The following is an 18725-nucleotide window of genomic DNA, read 5'->3' on the forward strand; positions in this document are numbered from 1 at the left end:
ATCAGCGCTATTCTCTAGAACGCTATGAAATAAGAACAGTATTCGCATCTACAATACGCAACCCGTCTCAACGCACATTATATTATTGATTAAAATCTGTGAAGTTGTATATATTCATATTAAATATATGGTGTTAAAATTTGAGGATGAATAGTCATGTGATCACACCCTTAGAATAACAACATATTTGACGTATGTAAAAAAATTCAGTAGTAGGAATCTGTAGATTCACTAACTTTAGATGTTGAAATTCGGTTTGTTGCCAATAGATGTTTTGACGTTAAAAAGAGGGCAAATGGCACTATAATTTAAATAACAACATTTCAAATAATCAATATCCAACTTAAAGGCAGCCCGAATGGTTTGTATTCATCGTTACACTGCCATACAAGCAAAGTTTTTATAACCTTGAATTCTACGAAAATAATGATGACTTCAGACGATGGAATTTATTCTATGGAGGTAAATATTTTATGTTTACTTCTCAATATTTTTCATTTTGTGAATTTTTTAGCGAAATGGCAGTAACGAATCGGTTCAAGTTGTTGTGCGTTGTCGACCACTTAGCGATAAAGAAATCGAATCGAAATGTACGAGCGTAGTGAAAATGTACCCCTCTCGAGGGGTAATTGAAGTCGAAAACCCCAAAGCTAGAAGCGATAACGAAAAAAATAAAATATTCACCTACGATTCCGTGTATGATGAATGGTAAGTTAATATCTTATTATCTCAGTGTTTAATATATATATTTTGATGCGTGATAAAGAGGCATCAGAAATTTATTTTTTTTTTCAGTTCTTCACAACAAAATTTGTACGACGAAACTGTTAGACCGTTAGTAGCTTCCGTAATGGATGGTTACAACGGTTGTGTGTTCGCCTATGGACAAACGGGAACCGGGAAGACTTACACAATGGAAGGTTGCGATGGGGACGATAAAGGAATTATACCAAGAGCGTTCGAACAAATCTGGTCGCACATAGATAGGAAAACTGGTGTAGAATTTTTAGTTACTGTTAAATATTTAGAAATTTATATGGAAGAAATAAGGTGAGTAGTTTTATTATTACCATATTTATATTATTGATTTGGTGTATATTTTTATTAAAAAAATGTTTAAACATGAAATATTCAGAATTGTGTGAAAATTTGATGAAACAAGTAAATTGATATATTTTTTACATCATGAACCACATTTTACATTATTTATATTTCTAATTTAAAGTTTAAAATTGCAAGGAAAGGCAAACCTCTGATTTTGCTGTATTTTCATTAAATCTTGTCCTCGATAAGAAAAAATGATCCATAAAAGGATTTTTATCGATTAAGATTCGTTTGCCCCCCAGCCACCTTAAAAGTTGAAAAATTTTACTAAATATCTCCGAAATTATTGATTTTAGAAAAAAAAAGTTTTGAACCAAAAATGAAGGTCATGAAAAACTCAACAAAAATGTTATATGCATAATTGTGTGAAGATTATCTAAAACAAATAAATTGAAATATTTTTTACGTCATGAAACTTATTTTACATTATTTATATTTTTAATTTAAATTTAGAAATAGCGAGGCATGTATTCTGAAAAAACGAGCCCCCCGATTTTGCTCAAAATTTTACTAAACTTTGTCCTCGATTAGAAAAGGTGATTCCTAAAAGGTTTTTTCTCGACAAAGGTTCCTCTTCCCCAGATCACAGGTATTGAAGGCGAAGTTGGTCTAGAAATATTGAATGAACTATGTAAAGAAAACTCATAATTTGGGTATCTATACACAGGATATAAAAGGGGGGAATTGGGGCTAAATCTTCTATCTTTAAAATAAGAATGGTATATCAAAAAGTATGGTTTATTTTGCTGACAGTTGTAAATGGTTCAAGAACTAAATATTTTTGAGTATTAGGAAGTGAACTTAGCATCTTCTAGCCATTGGAAGGTGTGCACAATTCAATTTGCACATGAATTATCTTAGTTAATCCAGCAGCTACAAGAGTAATTAAATCACAGTTATTGAAGTCCAAGTTGGTCTAAAATTAAATAAAGAAAACAAATAATTCGGATGCCTGTATACAGGGGTATAAAGGGGGGAAATGGGGCTAATTTTCTGCAACAGTACTTATTAATATTTTTCGTGTAAACATTTTAGAGATTTACTGAAAATCAAAAGTAACAAAACGCACGAATTACGTGAAATAAGCGGTCAAGGTGTTGTGGTTACGAATCTTCATTCGCAAACGTGTCAAAGCGCCAAAGATATGTTGAAAGCTATGAGATTAGGTAATCATAATCGTACTACCGGTACTACGAACATGAACGAACACAGTTCCCGATCGCATGCTATATTTCAAATAGTGGTCGAAATGGCCGAAGAACATTCGAAAACAATGAAAGTGGGGAAACTGAATTTAGTTGATTTGGCAGGAAGCGAGAGACAGTCTAAGACAGGGGCGACAGGAGATAGACTCAAAGAAGCTACTAAAATAAATAAAGCGCTGTCTTCATTAGGTAATTTGAGAATATTATTTTATATTAATTTTAATCAATCCTGTATGATTGGGAATTGAAGATTTATTGGATTTTGATTTTTCAAAAAGGCGTGTGAAGGTATAATTATATATTTTTGATAGAAAAAATATTGAAAAATCGTATTTTGTTTACCAAATTTTTTTTTAATAAAATTCAATAGATTTTGGGAAAAATATTTATAATATTCGGAGTTTATAGAAAAAAAAAATTGAATAAAAACCAACAATTCGTATTCCGAAAATTTAAAAATTGATTTTTTCAATAAAATTTCGAAAAATGTCAAAATACTAAAAATTTGTTTTTTGGAAAATACTAAAAATTCGTATTTTTATTTCGAAAATTTTATAAGAATTCAGAAAAAGAAATAAAAACTGAAAATTCTTATTGGGATCTCCAAGATAAAAGAAACATAATTTTCTCACAAACATTTTGGAAAATAAAAAAATACTGAAAATTCCTATTTTCATTTCGAAAATTTGAAAAAATTCAAAAATTGATTTTCTCGATAAAATTTCGAAAAAAATGCGAAAATATTGAAAATTCGTATTTGGATTCCCAAAATAAAAACATTTCAAAAATTATTTTCGCAATTTCGAAAAATAAAATAAATACTAAAAATCGTATTTCGAAAATTTAAAAATCGATTTTCTCGATAAAATTTCGAAAAAATGCGAAAATACTGAAAATTCCTATTTTCATTTCGAAAATTTGAAAAAATTCAAAAATTGATTTTCTCGATAAAATTTCGAAAAAAATGGGAAAATATTGAAAATTCGTATTTGGATTCCCAAAATAAAAACATTTCAAAAATTATTTTCGCAATTTCGAAAAATAAAATAAATACTAAAAATCGTATTTCGAAAATTTAAAAATCGATTTTCTCGATAAAATTTCGAAAAAATGCGAAAATACTGAAAATTCCTATTTTCATTTCGAAAATTTGAAAAAATTCAAAAATTGATTTTCTCGATAAAATTTCGAAAAAAATGGGAAAATATTGAAAATTCGTATTTGGATTTCCAAAATAAAAAAAATTCGAAAATTATTTTCGCAATTTCGAAAAATGAAATAAATACTAAAAATCGTATTTCGAAAATTTAAAAATCGATTTTCTCAAAATTTCGAAAAAAATCGAAAATATTGAAAATTCCTATTTTCATTTCGAAAATTTGAAAAAATTCAAAAATTGATTTTCTCGATAAAATTTCGAAAAAAATGCGAAAATATTGAAAATTCGTATTTGGATTCCCAAAATAAAAACATTTCAAAAATTATTTTCGCAATTTCGAAAAATAAAATAAATACTAAAAATCGTATTTCGAAAATTTAAAAATCGATTTTCTCGATAAAATTTCGAAAAAATGCGAAAATACTGAAAATTCCTATTTTCATTTCGAAAATTTGAAAAAATTCAAAAATTGATTTTCTCGATAAAATTTCGAAAAAAATGGGAAAATATTGAAAATTCGTATTTGGATTCCCAAAATAAAAACATTTCAAAAATTATTTTCGCAATTTCGAAAAATAAAATAAATACTAAAAATCGTATTTCGAAAATTTAAAAATCGATTTTCTCGATAAAATTTCGAAAAAATGCGAAAATACTGAAAATACCTATTTTCATTTCGAAAATTTGAAAAAATTCAAAAATTGATTTTCTCGATAAAATTTCGAAAAAAATGGGAAAATATTGAAAATTCGTATTTGGATTTCCAAAATAAAAAAAATTCGAAAATTATTTTCGCAATTTCGAAAAATGAAATAAATACTAAAAATCGTATTTCGAAAATTTAAAAATCGATTTTCTCAAAATTTCGAAAAAAATCGAAAATATTGAAAATTCGTATTTGGATGTCCATAATAAAAAAATTCGAAAATTATTTTCGCAATTTCGAAAAATAAAATAAATACTGAAAATTTCGAAAATTTAAAAATTGATTTTCTCGATAAAATTTCGAAAAATAAAAAAAACTTCATTCGTATTTGTAACCTCAAAATTTTGAAAATATTTATTCATTGGAAATTAAAAATTTTTGCCGATTTTAAAAATATTTTAAAACAAATATTGTTTATTCATATTTAAATGAAAAATAATGGAAAAATTATATCCAAAATGAAAAAAAAAAAATTTTTGACTTATGAAACACAAAATTTAAAATGGACAAAATAGTGCAAAAATTTTTTTCTCAAAAGTTAAAAAAAATCCTTTTGTGAAAATTTAGAAAAATAATGGAAATATGTTTTTTCCGAAGTATTTTCTACAAAATTGAAAAATGTTTTTTTGAATGAATCGAAAATCCATTATGAAATAATTTTTTTTCAATTTGCAAAATCTACATTTCAGTTTAAATGGAAAAAATGAAAAATACTGAAAATTGAAAAAATTGAAAAAAAAAACAAAAATTGTATTATTTACGAAATTTTAACAAATCATTACAAAAATTGATTTTCTCTTTAAAATTTCAAAAAAAAACATTATTTCGATTGACGAAACATGAAAAAATTTCAAATGAAAAAAAAATCAAAATTATTGATTTGTTTTTTTTTCAATTTTTATCAAAATTTCGAGAAATAAAAATATTGTTCATTTCATTTCATCTACCCCCCAATGATATATATATATATATATATATATATATATATATATATATATATATATATATATATATAGTATTTGGGACACCTGGTACATTGTTTTCCATATTTTACGCAACAAAACCTTAAAAAAAAAATTCAAATTCGTGAAAAAAATTAATTTTATCACATACAAAATTTTGAAACCACCATCGCGAAAAACTTTACGATACTCGATCCCCCCTCATATTTTTTTCATATTTGAATAATTTTCTTGCATTTTCTCGTATATTAGAAATGATTGTTTAATAGGAAATGTAATATACGCTTTGGCCGAAAATTCCGCCCACATCCCCTACAGAGATTCGAAATTGACGAGATTTCTACAAGACTCCCTCGGAGGTAACAGCAAAACCATAATGATCGCGAACATCGGTCCGGCCAATATGAATTACGAAGAAACAATCGTTACTCTGAGGTAATTATTGTTCCGGAACGTTCGTAAACAGGGTGGATAACGATAAGGGTGTGTGGGGGTTCGTGTTATTTCAGATACGCGTACAGGGCTAAATCCATCAAGAACACCCCTATAAAGAACGAGGATATCAAAGACGGTCAACTGTTGGGGCTCCAACAAGAAATCGAGAGATTGAAACAATTGATAATGGAGAAGAGTAATGGGGATTTCGAGGCGAATTACCGAAATGGCGACGACGTCGACGAAACCGATACCGACGAAGAAGTCGACGCCGAAGAAAAAGAGAAAAAATTGGAATTGGGTAAAATGGAAGTGGACGAATTGGCGAAGAAATTGAAAAATTTGGAAAAGCAGATGGTGCACGGTGGAAAAAATATCGTCGATAGCGTTAACGAGAACGAGATTAAACTCGAACAACAGAGGAGTCAAATTGCCGCTAGAAAGGTTGGTAACAATGTTTGTTTTTATCCGAAATTTTTGTTTAAACATATTTTTTTTTTCTTTATTCAAATTTTAATAGATCACACCCTGTATTTTTACATTGTTTTTCTATTTTGTGTTTTGAAATGTTGGTGAAGATGGTTACGTAACAATTTTTTTCGGAATTTTGTCAAAAAACTTTTTTTTAAGAAGAGTAAAGTGATTTTTTCTAAATTTTAGTGAAACACCCTGTACATTTTTTTCCAAGTTAGGATCTTGGTGTGATTTTATTTGTTGTAATGTTGGTAACAATGTTGGAGGAACAAGTTTTTTTTCAAAATTTTGTTAAAAAACAATTTTTTAAGCAAATTGACGTGATTTTTTTAAATTTTAGTGAAACACCCTGTATTTTTTTTCGCATTAAGATCATTTTCTCATTATTTTTTCGGAAAAGTCACTAGGGATGATTAAGTTACGATGTTTTTCAAAAAGTTGCTAAAAGTTAGAAGTAATTTTCAAATTTTAATAAATCACCCTGTATTTTCTGCAAATTACGATAGTTTTTCCATTTTGTTTTTTGAAATATTGGTGAAGATGGTTACGTAACAATTTTTGTCAAAAAACATTTTTTTTAGAAGAGTAAAGTGATTTTTTCTAAATTTTACTGAAGCACCCTGTACATTTTTTTCCAAGTTAGGATCTTGGTGTGATTTTATTTGTTGTAATGTTGGTAACAATGTTGGAGGAACAAGTTTTTTTTCAAAATTTTGTTAAAAAACAATTTTTTAAGCAAATTGACGTGATTTTTTTAAATTTTAGTGAAACACCCTGTATTTTTTTCGAATTAGGATCATTTTCTCATTATTTTTTCGGAAAAGTCACTAGGGATGATTAAGTTACGATTTTTTTCAAAAAGTTGTTGCTAAAAGTTAGAAGTAATTTTCAAATTTTAATAAATCACCCTGTATTTTCTGCAAATTACGATAGTTTTTCCATTTTGTTTTTTGAAATATTGGTGAAGATGGTTACGTAACAATTTTTGTCAAAAAACATTTTTTTTAGAAGAGTAAAGTGATTTTTTCTAAATTTTAGTGAAACACCCTGTACATTTTTTTCCAAGTTAGGATCTTGGTGTGATTTTATTTGTTGTAATGTTGGTAACAATGTTGGAGGAACAAGTTTTTTTTCAAAATTTTGTTAAAAAACAATTTTTTAAGCAAATTGACGTGATTTTTTTAAATTTTAGTGAAACACCCTGTATTTTTTTCGAATTAGGATCATTTTCTCATTATTTTTTCGGAAAAGTCACTAGGGATGATTAAGTTACGATTTTTTTCAAAAAGTTGTTGCTAAAAGTTAGAAGTAATTTTCAAATTTTAATAAATCACCCTGTATTTTCTGCAAATTACGATAGTTTTTCCATTTTGTTTTTTGAAATATTGGTGAAGATGGTTACGTAACAATTTTTGTCAAAAAACATTTTTTTTAGAAGAGTAAAGTGATTTTTTCTAAATTTTAGTGAAACACCCTGTACATTTTTTTCCAAGTTAGGATCTTGGTGTGATTTCATTTGTTGTAATGTTGGTAACAATGTTGGAGGAACAAGTTTTTTTTCAAAATTTTGTTAAAAAACAATTTTTTAAGCAAATTGACGTGATTTTTTTAAATTTTAGTGAAACACCCTGTATTTTTTTCGAATTAGGATCATTTTCTCATTATTTTTTCGGAAAAGTCACTAGGGATGATTAAGTTACGATTTTTTTCAAACACTTGTTGCTAAAAGTTAGAAGTAATTTTCAAATTTTAATAAATCACCCTGTATTTTCTGCAAATTACGATAGTTTTTCCATTTTGTTTTTTGAAATATTGGTGAAGATGGTTACGTAACAATTTTTGTCAAAAAACATTTTTTTTAGAAGAGTAAAGTGATTTTTTCTAAATTTTACTGAAGCACCCTGTACATTTTTTTCCAAGTTAGGATCTTGGTGTGATTTTATTTGTTGTAATGTTGGTAACAATGTTGGAGGAACAAGTTTTTTTTCAAAATTTTGTTAAAAAACAATTTTTTAAGCAAATTGACGTGATTTTTTTAAATTTTAGTGAAACACCCTGTATTTTTTTCGAATTAGGATCATTTTCTCATTATTTTTTCGGAAAAGTCACTAGGGATGATTAAGTTACGATTTTTTTCAAAAAGTTGTTGCTAAAAGTTAGAAGTAATTTTCAAATTTTAATAAATCACCCTGTATTTTCTGCAAATTACGATAGTTTTTCCATTTTGTTTTTTGAAATATTGGTGAAGATGGTTACGTAACAATTTTTGTCAAAAAACATTTTTTTTAGAAGAGTAAAGTGATTTTTTCTAAATTTTAGTGAAACACCCTGTACATTTTTTTCCAAGTTAGGATCTTGGTGTGATTTTATTTGTTGTAATGTTGGTAACAATGTTGGAGGAACAAGTTTTTTTTCAAAATTTTGTTAAAAAACAATTTTTTAAGCAAATTGACGTGATTTTTTTAAATTTTAGTGAAACACCCTGTATTTTTTTCGAATTAGGATCATTTTCTCATTATTTTTTCGGAAAAGTCACTAGGGATGATTAAGTTACGATTTTTTTCAAAAAGTTGTTGCTAAAAGTTAGAAGTAATTTTCAAATTTTAATAAATCACCCTGTATTTTCTGCAAATTACGATAGTTTTTCCATTTTGTTTTTTGAAATATTGGTGAAGATGGTTACGTAACAATTTTTGTCAAAAAACATTTTTTTTAGAAGAGTAAAGTGATTTTTTCTAAATTTTAGTGAAACACCCTGTACATTTTTTTCCAAGTTAGGATCTTGGTGTGATTTCATTTGTTGTAATGTTGGTAACAATGTTGGAGGAACAAGTTTTTTTTCAAAATTTTGTTAAAAAACAATTTTTTAAGCAAATTGACGTGATTTTTTTAAATTTTAGTGAAACACCCTGTATTTTTTTCGAATTAGGATCATTTTCTCATTATTTTTTCGGAAAAGTCACTAAGGATGATTAAGTTACGATTTTTTTCAAAAAGTTGTTGCTAAAAGTTAGAAGTAATTTTCAAATTTTAATAAATCACCCTGTATTTTCTGCAAATTACGATAGTTTTTCCATTTTGTTTTTTGAAATATTGGTGAAGATGGTTACGTAACAATTTTTGTCAAAAAACATTTTTTTTAGAAGAGTAAAGTGATTTTTTCTAAATTTTACTGAAGCACCCTGTACATTTTTTTCCAAGTTAGGATCTTGGTGTGATTTTATTTGTTGTAATGTTGGTAACAATGTTGGAGGAACAAGTTTTTTTTCAAAATTTTGTTAAAAAACAATTTTTTAAGCAAATTGACGTGATTTTTTTAAATTTTAGTGAAACACCCTGTATTTTTTTCGAATTAGGATCATTTTCTCATTATTTTTTCGGAAAAGTCACTAGGGATGATTAAGTTACGATTTTTTTCAAAAAGTTGTTGCTAAAAGTTAGAAGTAATTTTCAAATTTTAATAAATCACCCTGTATTTTCTGCAAATTACGATAGTTTTTCCATTTTGTTTTTTGAAATATTGGTGAAGATGGTTACGTAACAATTTTTGTCAAAAAACATTTTTTTTAGAAGAGTAAAGTGATTTTTTCTAAATTTTAGTGAAACACCCTGTACATTTTTTTCCAAGTTAGGATCTTGGTGTGATTTCATTTGTTGTAATGTTGGTAACAATGTTGGAGGAACAAGTTTTTTTTCAAAATTTTGTTAAAAAACAATTTTTTAAGCAAATTGACGTGATTTTTTTAAATTTTAGTGAAACACCCTGTATTTTTTTCGAATTAGGATCATTTTCTCATTATTTTTTCGGAAAAGTCACTAGGGATGATTAAGTTACGATTTTTTTCAAAAAGTTGTTGCTAAAAGTTAGAAGTAATTTTCAAATTTTAATAAATCACCCTGTATTTTCTGCAAATTACGATAGTTTTTCCATTTTGTTTTTTGAAATATTGGTGAAGATGGTTACGTAACAATTTTTGTCAAAAAACATTTTTTTTAGAAGAGTAAAGTGATTTTTTCTAAATTTTACTGAAGCACCCTGTACATTTTTTTCCAAGTTACGATCTTGGTGTGATTTTATTTGTTGTAATGTTGGTAACAATGTTGGAGGAACAAGTTTTTTTTCAAAATTTTGTTAAAAAACAATTTTTTAAGCAAATTGACGTGATTTTTTTAAATTTTAGTGAAACACCCTGTATTTTTTTCGAATTAGGATCATTTTCTCATTATTTTTTCGGAAAAGTCACTAGGGATGATTAAGTTACGATTTTTTTCAAACACTTGTTGCTAAAAGTTAGAAGTAATTTTCAAATTTTAATAAATCACCCTGTATTTTCTGCAAATTACGATAGTTTTTCCATTTTGTTTTTTGAAATATTGGTGAAGATGGTTACGTAACAATTTTTGTCAAAAAACATTTTTTTTAGAAGAGTAAAGTGATTTTTTCTAAATTTTAGTGAAACACCCTGTACATTTTTTTCCAAGTTAGGATCTTGGTGTGATTTTATTTGTTGTAATGTTGGTAACAATGTTGGAGGAACAAGTTTTTTTTCAAAATTTTGTTAAAAAACAATTTTTTAAGCAAATTGACGTGATTTTTTTAAATTTTAGTGAAACACCCTGTATTTTTTTCGAATTAGGATCATTTTCTCATTATTTTTTCGGAAAAGTCACTAGGGATGATTAAGTTACGATTTTTTTCAAAAAGTTGTTGCTAAAAGTTAGAAGTAATTTTCAAATTTTAATAAATCACCCTGTATTTTCTGCAAATTACGATAGTTTTTCCATTTTGTTTTTTGAAATATTGGTGAAGATGGTTACGTAACAATTTTTGTCAAAAAACATTTTTTTTAGAAGAGTAAAGTGATTTTTTCTAAATTTTACTGAAGCACCCTGTACATTTTTTTCCAAGTTACGATCTTGGTGTGATTTTATTTGTTGTAATGTTGGTAACAATGTTGGAGGAACAAGTTTTTTTTCAAAATTTTGTTAAAAAACAATTTTTTAAGCAAATTGACGTGATTTTTTTAAATTTTAGTGAAACACCCTGTATTTTTTTCGAATTAGGATCATTTTCTCATTATTTTTTCGGAAAAGTCACTAGGGATGATTAAGTTACGATTTTTTTCAAACACTTGTTGCTAAAAGTTAGAAGTAATTTTCAAATTTTAATAAATCACCCTGTATTTTCTGCAAATTACGATAGTTTTTCCATTTTGTTTTTTGAAATATTGGTGAAGATGGTTACGTAACAATTTTTGTCAAAAAACATTTTTTTTAGAAGAGTAAAGTGATTTTTTCTAAATTTTAGTGAAACACCCTGTACATTTTTTTCCAAGTTAGGATCTTGGTGTGATTTTATTTGTTGTAATGTTGGTAACAATGTTGGAGGAACAAGTTTTTTTTCAAAATTTTGTTAAAAAACAATTTTTTAAGCAAATTGACGTGATTTTTTTAAATTTTAGTGAAACACCCTGTATTTTTTTCGAATTAGGATCATTTTCTCATTATTTTTTCGGAAAAGTCACTAGGGATGATTAAGTTACGATTTTTTTCAAAAAGTTGTTGCTAAAAGTTAGAAGTAATTTTCAAATTTTAATAAATCACCCTGTATTTTCTGCAAATTACGATAGTTTTTCCATTTTGTTTTTTGAAATATTGGTGAAGATGGTTACGTAACAATTTTTGTCAAAAAACATTTTTTTTAGAAGAGTAAAGTGATTTTTTCTAAATTTTAGTGAAACACCCTGTACATTTTTTTCCAAGTTAGGATCTTGGTGTGATTTTATTTGTTGTAATGTTGGTAACAATGTTGGAGGAACAAGTTTTTTTTCAAAATTTTGTTAAAAAACAATTTTTTAAGCAAATTGACGTGATTTTTTTAAATTTTAGTGAAACACCCTGTATTTTTTTCGAATTAGGATCATTTTCTCATTATTTTTTCGGAAAAGTCACTAGGGATGATTAAGTTACGATTTTTTTCAAAAAGTTGTTGCTAAAAGTTAGAAGTAATTTTCAAATTTTAATAAATCACCCTGTATTTTCTGCAAATTACGATAGTTTTTCCATTTTGTTTTTTGAAATATTGGTGAAGATGGTTACGTAACAATTTTTGTCAAAAAACATTTTTTTTAGAAGAGTAAAGTGATTTTTTCTAAATTTTACTGAAGCACCCTGTACATTTTTTTCCAAGTTACGATCTTGGTGTGATTTTATTTGTTGTAATGTTGGTAACAATGTTGGAGGAACAAGTTTTTTTTCAAAATTTTGTTAAAAAACAATTTTTTAAGCAAATTGACGTGATTTTTTTAAATTTTAGTGAAACACCCTGTATTTTTTTCGAATTAGGATCATTTTCTCATTATTTTTTCGGAAAAGTCACTAGGGATGATTAAGTTACGATTTTTTTCAAACACTTGTTGCTAAAAGTTAGAAGTAATTTTCAAATTTTAATAAATCACCCTGTATTTTCTGCAAATTACGATAGTTTTTCCATTTTGTTTTTTGAAATATTGGTGAAGATGGTTACGTAACAATTTTTGTCAAAAAACATTTTTTTTAGAAGAGTAAAGTGATTTTTTCTAAATTTTAGTGAAACACCCTGTACATTTTTTTCCAAGTTAGGATCTTGGTGTGATTTTATTTGTTGTAATGTTGGTAACAATGTTGGAGGAACAAGTTTTTTTTCAAAATTTTGTTAAAAAACAATTTTTTAAGCAAATTGACGTGATTTTTTTAAATTTTAGTGAAACACCCTGTATTTTTTTCGAATTAGGATCATTTTCTCATTATTTTTTCGGAAAAGTCACTAGGGATGATTAAGTTACGATTTTTTTCAAAAAGTTGTTGCTAAAAGTTAGAAGTAATTTTCAAATTTTAATAAATCACCCTGTATTTTCTGCAAATTACGATAGTTTTTCCATTTTGTTTTTTGAAATATTGGTGAAGATGGTTACGTAACAATTTTTGTCAAAAAACATTTTTTTTAGAAGAGTAAAGTGATTTTTTCTAAATTTTAGTGAAACACCCTGTACATTTTTTTCCAAGTTAGGATCTTGGTGTGATTTTATTTGTTGTAATGTTGGTAACAATGTTGGAGGAACAAGTTTTTTTTCAAAATTTTGTTAAAAAACAATTTTTTAAGCAAATTGACGTGATTTTTTTAAATTTTAGTGAAACACCCTGTATTTTTTTTTCGAATTAGGATCTTTATGTGATTTTATTTTTTGTAATATTGGTAACAATGTTGGAGGAACAAGTTTTTTTACAAAATTTTATTGCAAAACATTTTTTCAACACACATGAGAAGTAATTTTTCAAATTTTAATAGATCACCCTGTATTTTTTCCCATATTAGCATCATGTTTTTGTTTTGTTTTAACAAATGATGGTAACGACGTTGAATGAACAAATTTTTCACAAAATTTTGTAAATAAACATTTTTTAAGCTCATCAAAGTAATTTTTTTCAAATTTTAGTAAACCACCCTGTATCTTTTTTCAAATTAGGATTATGTTGTGATTTTATTTTAGTAATATTGGTAACAATGCTGGAGGAACAAGTTTTTTCCCAAAATTTTATTGCAAAACATTTTTTCAACACATTAGAAGTAATTTTTCAAATTTTAATAGATCACCCGGTATTTTTTTCAAATTACGATAATTTTTCCATTTTATTTTTCAAAATGTTGTGACAATGTTTTTAAGCAATATTTTTTTTTCAAAATTTTGAAAAAAAAAACAATTTTTTAAGCATATTAAAGTAGTGCTTTTTTAAATTTTCGTGAAACACACTGTATTTTTCCCAAATTGGCATCGTGTTTTTGTTTTGTTTTAACAAATGTTGGTATCGACGTTGAAGGAACAAATTTTTTACAAAATTTTGTAAACGAAACATTTTTTAAGCTCATCAAATTAATTTTTTTCAAAATTTAGTGAAACACCCTGTATCTTTTTTCATATTAAAATCATTTTTTTATTTTGGTTTTAGAAATGCTAGAGTAACAAGTTTTTTAGAAAGTTTTGTTAAAAAACCCTTTTTTAAACACATCAAAGTTAATTTTTTTAAATTGTAATAAAACACCCTGTATTTTTTTTCCAAATTAGCATCATGTTTTCATTTTGCTTTTAGAAATGTTGGAGGAACAGTTTTCATAGAAATTTTGTTGGAAAACATTTTTAATCCCGCCAAAGTAATTTTTTTTCAAATTCTAATCAAAAATATTTATTCCAAATTCCAAAATATTTCGTTAAAAATCATTTTTAAAGCGCATCCAAGTTATTTGTGTTCTAGTTTTAATGAAACACCCTGTATTTTTTCCAAATTAAGATCAATTCCTCATTTTCTTTCCAGAAAAGTTGGGAACAACGTTTACGGAACAAACTTTTATTTATAAGTAATATTTTTATACAACATTCAATCTATTTTATTGAAACACCCCATATTTTTAATCAAATAAATAACAATTTCACATTTTTGATTTTGCTATTTTTTCATACTAGCGATAAATACAAAAATCCAAGATCATTTTTCGAAAATTCTGCCAAAAAAAATCCTGTACCACATTTAAGTTATTTTTCGTCAGTTTTTAAAGACCCAAAACTGCGATTAATTCGATGTTCGGTTGCGATTTAGTTGGATCTCTTCAGAATAGTGCAATACAATTTCATTCGGAAGCCCTAATACGAACTAAAGATATACGAACCAGTGTTGCCGATTGTTTCGTCGAATTAAACACCCACCATCAGTTTATTATATTTTTGCCGTACGAAATTTTATTTCAAATTATCGGCGACGATAATTCGTTGTTGGAAGCGCGAAGATGGCGCCAGAGTAAGTGGTTAATGAAACGAACCGAATATCAAATCCGGTCGGTGTCTTCTGGATTCCCCGAACGAGATGATATTACGTCGTTCTGAAGCGATTCACTAATATCAAAACCGCGTTTTATTTTTTGTTTAGAAAAGAGAAATAGAAATGCAACAAAAATTGGAATTGGAAGAAGAAACTTGCACCGAATTGAAGCAGGTATTCGCTAGTTTGCAACAACAAGTCGATTTCAAAAGGGAAAAATTGAAGAGATTGAATAATAAATTACAGTCCATTAGACAGGAGATTCGGGATAATCACGAGGTTTACGTTAAAGATAGACAGGAAATTGAGGAGGCTAATGACGAAGCTGCCATGTAAGTTATAATGGATTTTTTCTTGTGAGTTTGGTTCTTTTTTTTAAAAAATTCTGTGGTTTTTATGATTTTTATCGATTTTTTAAATTTTTCAAAATACGAGTTTTCGTTTTTTTTTATATATTTTAATCAATTCCGAAAATTTTTTTCCTCAAGTGTTTTGTTTTTTTTTTTTAGTTTTTTGAGGTTTTTATGATTTTTATTTAATTTAGAACAAATTTTTAAAAATACGAGTTTTCTATTTTTTTTGTTATTCCCTTTATATTTTTTTTATTTTTCACAATTACGTCATTGGGTTTTTATTTTTAGAATAATTCTAAATTTGTAAAAAATTTATTTTAATTTTCAATTTGGAAATCGAAAAGTTGAATTTCGACATTTTTCTAAATGAATTTTGTTTTATGTTTTCGTGTTTTCAAAATAGTCTCTAAAATATGTCACTTTTCAAATGCTTATCAATAATTTTTCTAATTTATTCTATTTTTATCAATTCCGAAAATTTTTTTCCTTGAGAGTTTTTTTTTAGTTTGAGGTTTTTATGATTTTTATTTATTTTAGAAGAAATTTTTAAAAATGCGATTTTTCGATTTTTATTTCCTTTATATTTTTTGCATTTTTTTTTATTTTTCATGATTCGGTGGTGTTTATAGGAAATAAAATGTGAATTTTGACATTTTTCATTAAGATTTTTATTTTCTTTTTAGTTTTTTGAGGCTTTTATGCATTTTATTTATTTTTGAGGAAATTTTTAAAAATGCGATTTTTCGAATTTTTTTCTTTATATTTTTTGCATTTTTTTTTATTTTTCATGATTCGGTGGTGTTTATAGGAAATAAAATGTGAATTTTGACATTTTTCATTAAGATTTTTATTTTCTTTTTAGTTTTTTGAGGCTTTTATGAATTTTATTTATTTTTGAGAAAATTTTTAAAAATGCAATTTTTCGGTTTTTATTTCTTTTATATTTTTTGCATTTTTTTTTATTTCTCATGATTCGGTGGTGTTTATAGTAAATAAAATGTGAATTTTGACATTTTTCCTTATGGTTTTTATTTATTTTTTTTTTAGTTTTTTAAGGCTTTTATGAATTTTATTTATTTTTGAGGAAATTTTTAAAAATGCGATTTTTCGAATTTTTTTCTTTATATTTTTTGCATTTTTTTTATTTTTCATGATTCGGTGGTGTTTATAGGAAATAAAATGTGAATTTTGACATTTTTCATTAAGATTTTTATTTTCTTTTTAGTTTTTTGAGGCTTTTATGAATCTTATTTATTTTTGAGGAAATTTTTAAAAATGCGATTTTTCGAATTTTTTTCTTTATATTTTTTGCATTTTTTTATTTTTATAATTCGGTGGTGATTTTTAGCGAAAAATTTGAAATTTTATCGACGAGATTCATATTCCAGAAAATTCATTTTTTTGTGTTAATTTCCATTTTAATTTTTTGTACTTTTTTTTCCTTATACATTTTGCTCTTTTTTTCTCAATTTCTTACGATTTTTCGTTTGTTTAACTTTTCTTTCCAATTTTTATAGTAATTTACTTTTTTTTTCCAAATTTGAAAGATTTTTGAATTTTCTGAGGAAAATTTCTTAAATTCGAATTTTTATTTTTTTGTTTTAAAGTATTTTTTCGTTTTTTAGGCCATTTTTCAAACTTTTGATCTTTGAAGTTCTAAAAAATGTGAGATTTCATTTCATTACAAATTTTGTTCTCAAAAATTTTCGCCATTTTTATGATTTTTTAATTTTCTGACAAAATTTTGAAAAATGCAAGTTTCATTTTTTTTCAAATTTCGACTTTTTAGGCGAAATTTTAAAACATGCAAGTTTCCATTTAATAAAAATTTTGTTTAAAAATATTTTTATGATTCCTTATTAATAAAAAATCACTTATTTTACACCCAGTTATATAAAAGTTATTTTTCATCAAAAATAATTTTTCTGGTATAATTTATAATCTTTAGGAACTTGAGAAAATTATTTTTGATCATCGATAACTTCGTACCAACCGAAGAACGATCCAGATTGATCAATTTAGCCCAGTTCGACGAAAACCTCGACAACTGGATATTGAAAAAAGAGAAAATAAGAATAAATCCCGCCGACAGACCTTTTGCCCACAATTACAGGCGACCCATATCCGACACGGCGATACAAATGAGCTCCAACTCACCCAAATATAGGGTAATTAATTGTACGAAAAGAATAATTTTCATTTTCATATCAACATATTCATCGTAGGGTGAAAACGTATTGGATTTAAAATTGGATATGCCCTTAAGGACTACACAAGATTACGCCCCGCCTGGGATTTGTCCCCAAATAAAATCCATAGTGGCCGACGTCATCAGAAAAGAAACGGAAAATAATCACGTGATCGTGAAAATGCCATCGCATTCGATGGGAAGGACTCTAACCTCCAAATTGGAACAGGAGGGAAAATATAAACAGGCTACAAAAGTGATGGTCGATATGCATAATTATAGGTGAGAAAATTTCATTTTCGAATCGAATAAAATTTTTATTTTCTATTTAGTATACGAGGTGTACGAGAAAAGTAGTTATAACGTTCTTCGAAGGAGGTTTATCTTCTCCTCGGGGAAGCTATATGCTGAGGAAGTTCTTCTTGGAAGTCTTCAGCCGGTATTGCTTTTGAATGTTCGTCAAATTTCCAATATTATTTTCTTCAAAGACTTGTATCAATTTCGGGATATAATAAGTAAATAAGGTGAAAATGTTGTACGATAAAAAGTAAAATGTTTTTGAGTTTAAAAAGCCCTCGAAACAAAATGAACATGTGGTGTTGTCATGACGAGGCATCTAGGTATCTACAAAGTCTTAGTTTCACCTGCAGAAGCCGTTTTTGATAGTAGTAGTAGAAGATGTCAGTTGGTATAACTTTAAAATCATCCAATTTCCAAAGCGACTCAACTTTTGAAACATATTCCATTTTCAGGAAGAAAGATAGCGAGTTTTAAATGGAAATTCTCGATTCAGTACAAAAAAATCAACTAATTTTGATAAAAATCGATACAATTTGGTATAAATCGTTTTTTTGTAGTTTTTTGAGGTTATATGAACAAAGTACATCCTCTAAAACTTTTACATATATTTTTTTTGAGAGGCAAACTATAGAGTTATTGTTGAGATACATAACCTAACTTTCCTTGGTACATGTATAAATTTTATTTTTTTTTTCTTTAGGAACCGATCTGCTGCGAAATCTGCAAAATCCGGGTTTTAAGAGAACCTTCTCCTCACAAGCCTTTTTTTTCGACTTTTTTGTGATATACATTTGATTTAACTGTTTACACAGTTTCTTTAGAGTCTTTTATTTTTTTTATATATTTTTTGGAATAATTTTACGTTATTTTTTTAAATATAATTATACATTTTATTATTTATTTACACCAGTGATATGTTTCGAGTATTATTTTTGCTTGTTCTTTACAAATAATTAAAAAATAAATTATTTACGATGATATTTTTAATA

The 18725-nt window shown here is 26.3% G+C and overlaps 1 protein-coding gene across 1 annotated transcript; it reads left to right on the forward strand.

Annotated features, from left to right (window-relative positions):
* The first annotated feature begins 208 nt into the window (after positions 1-208).
* Positions 209-18706, forward strand: LOC130443183 (kinesin-like protein Klp68D). The gene is made up of 10 exons (XM_056777693.1): positions 209-462; positions 515-708; positions 796-1050; positions 2140-2498; positions 5406-5571; positions 5646-6015; positions 15004-15227; positions 17197-17416; positions 17474-17718; positions 18437-18706. Exons 1-10 carry the CDS (start codon positions 427-429, stop codon positions 18474-18476), a joined length of 2109 nt encoding a protein of 702 aa, XP_056633671.1. The 5' UTR covers positions 209-426; the 3' UTR covers positions 18477-18706.
* Positions 18707-18725: the final 19 nt, after the last annotated feature.

This window comes from Diorhabda sublineata, chromosome 4, assembly GCF_026230105.1.
Source record: "Diorhabda sublineata isolate icDioSubl1.1 chromosome 4, icDioSubl1.1, whole genome shotgun sequence".
Classification (NCBI taxonomy): Eukaryota; Metazoa; Arthropoda; class Insecta; order Coleoptera; family Chrysomelidae; genus Diorhabda; species Diorhabda sublineata.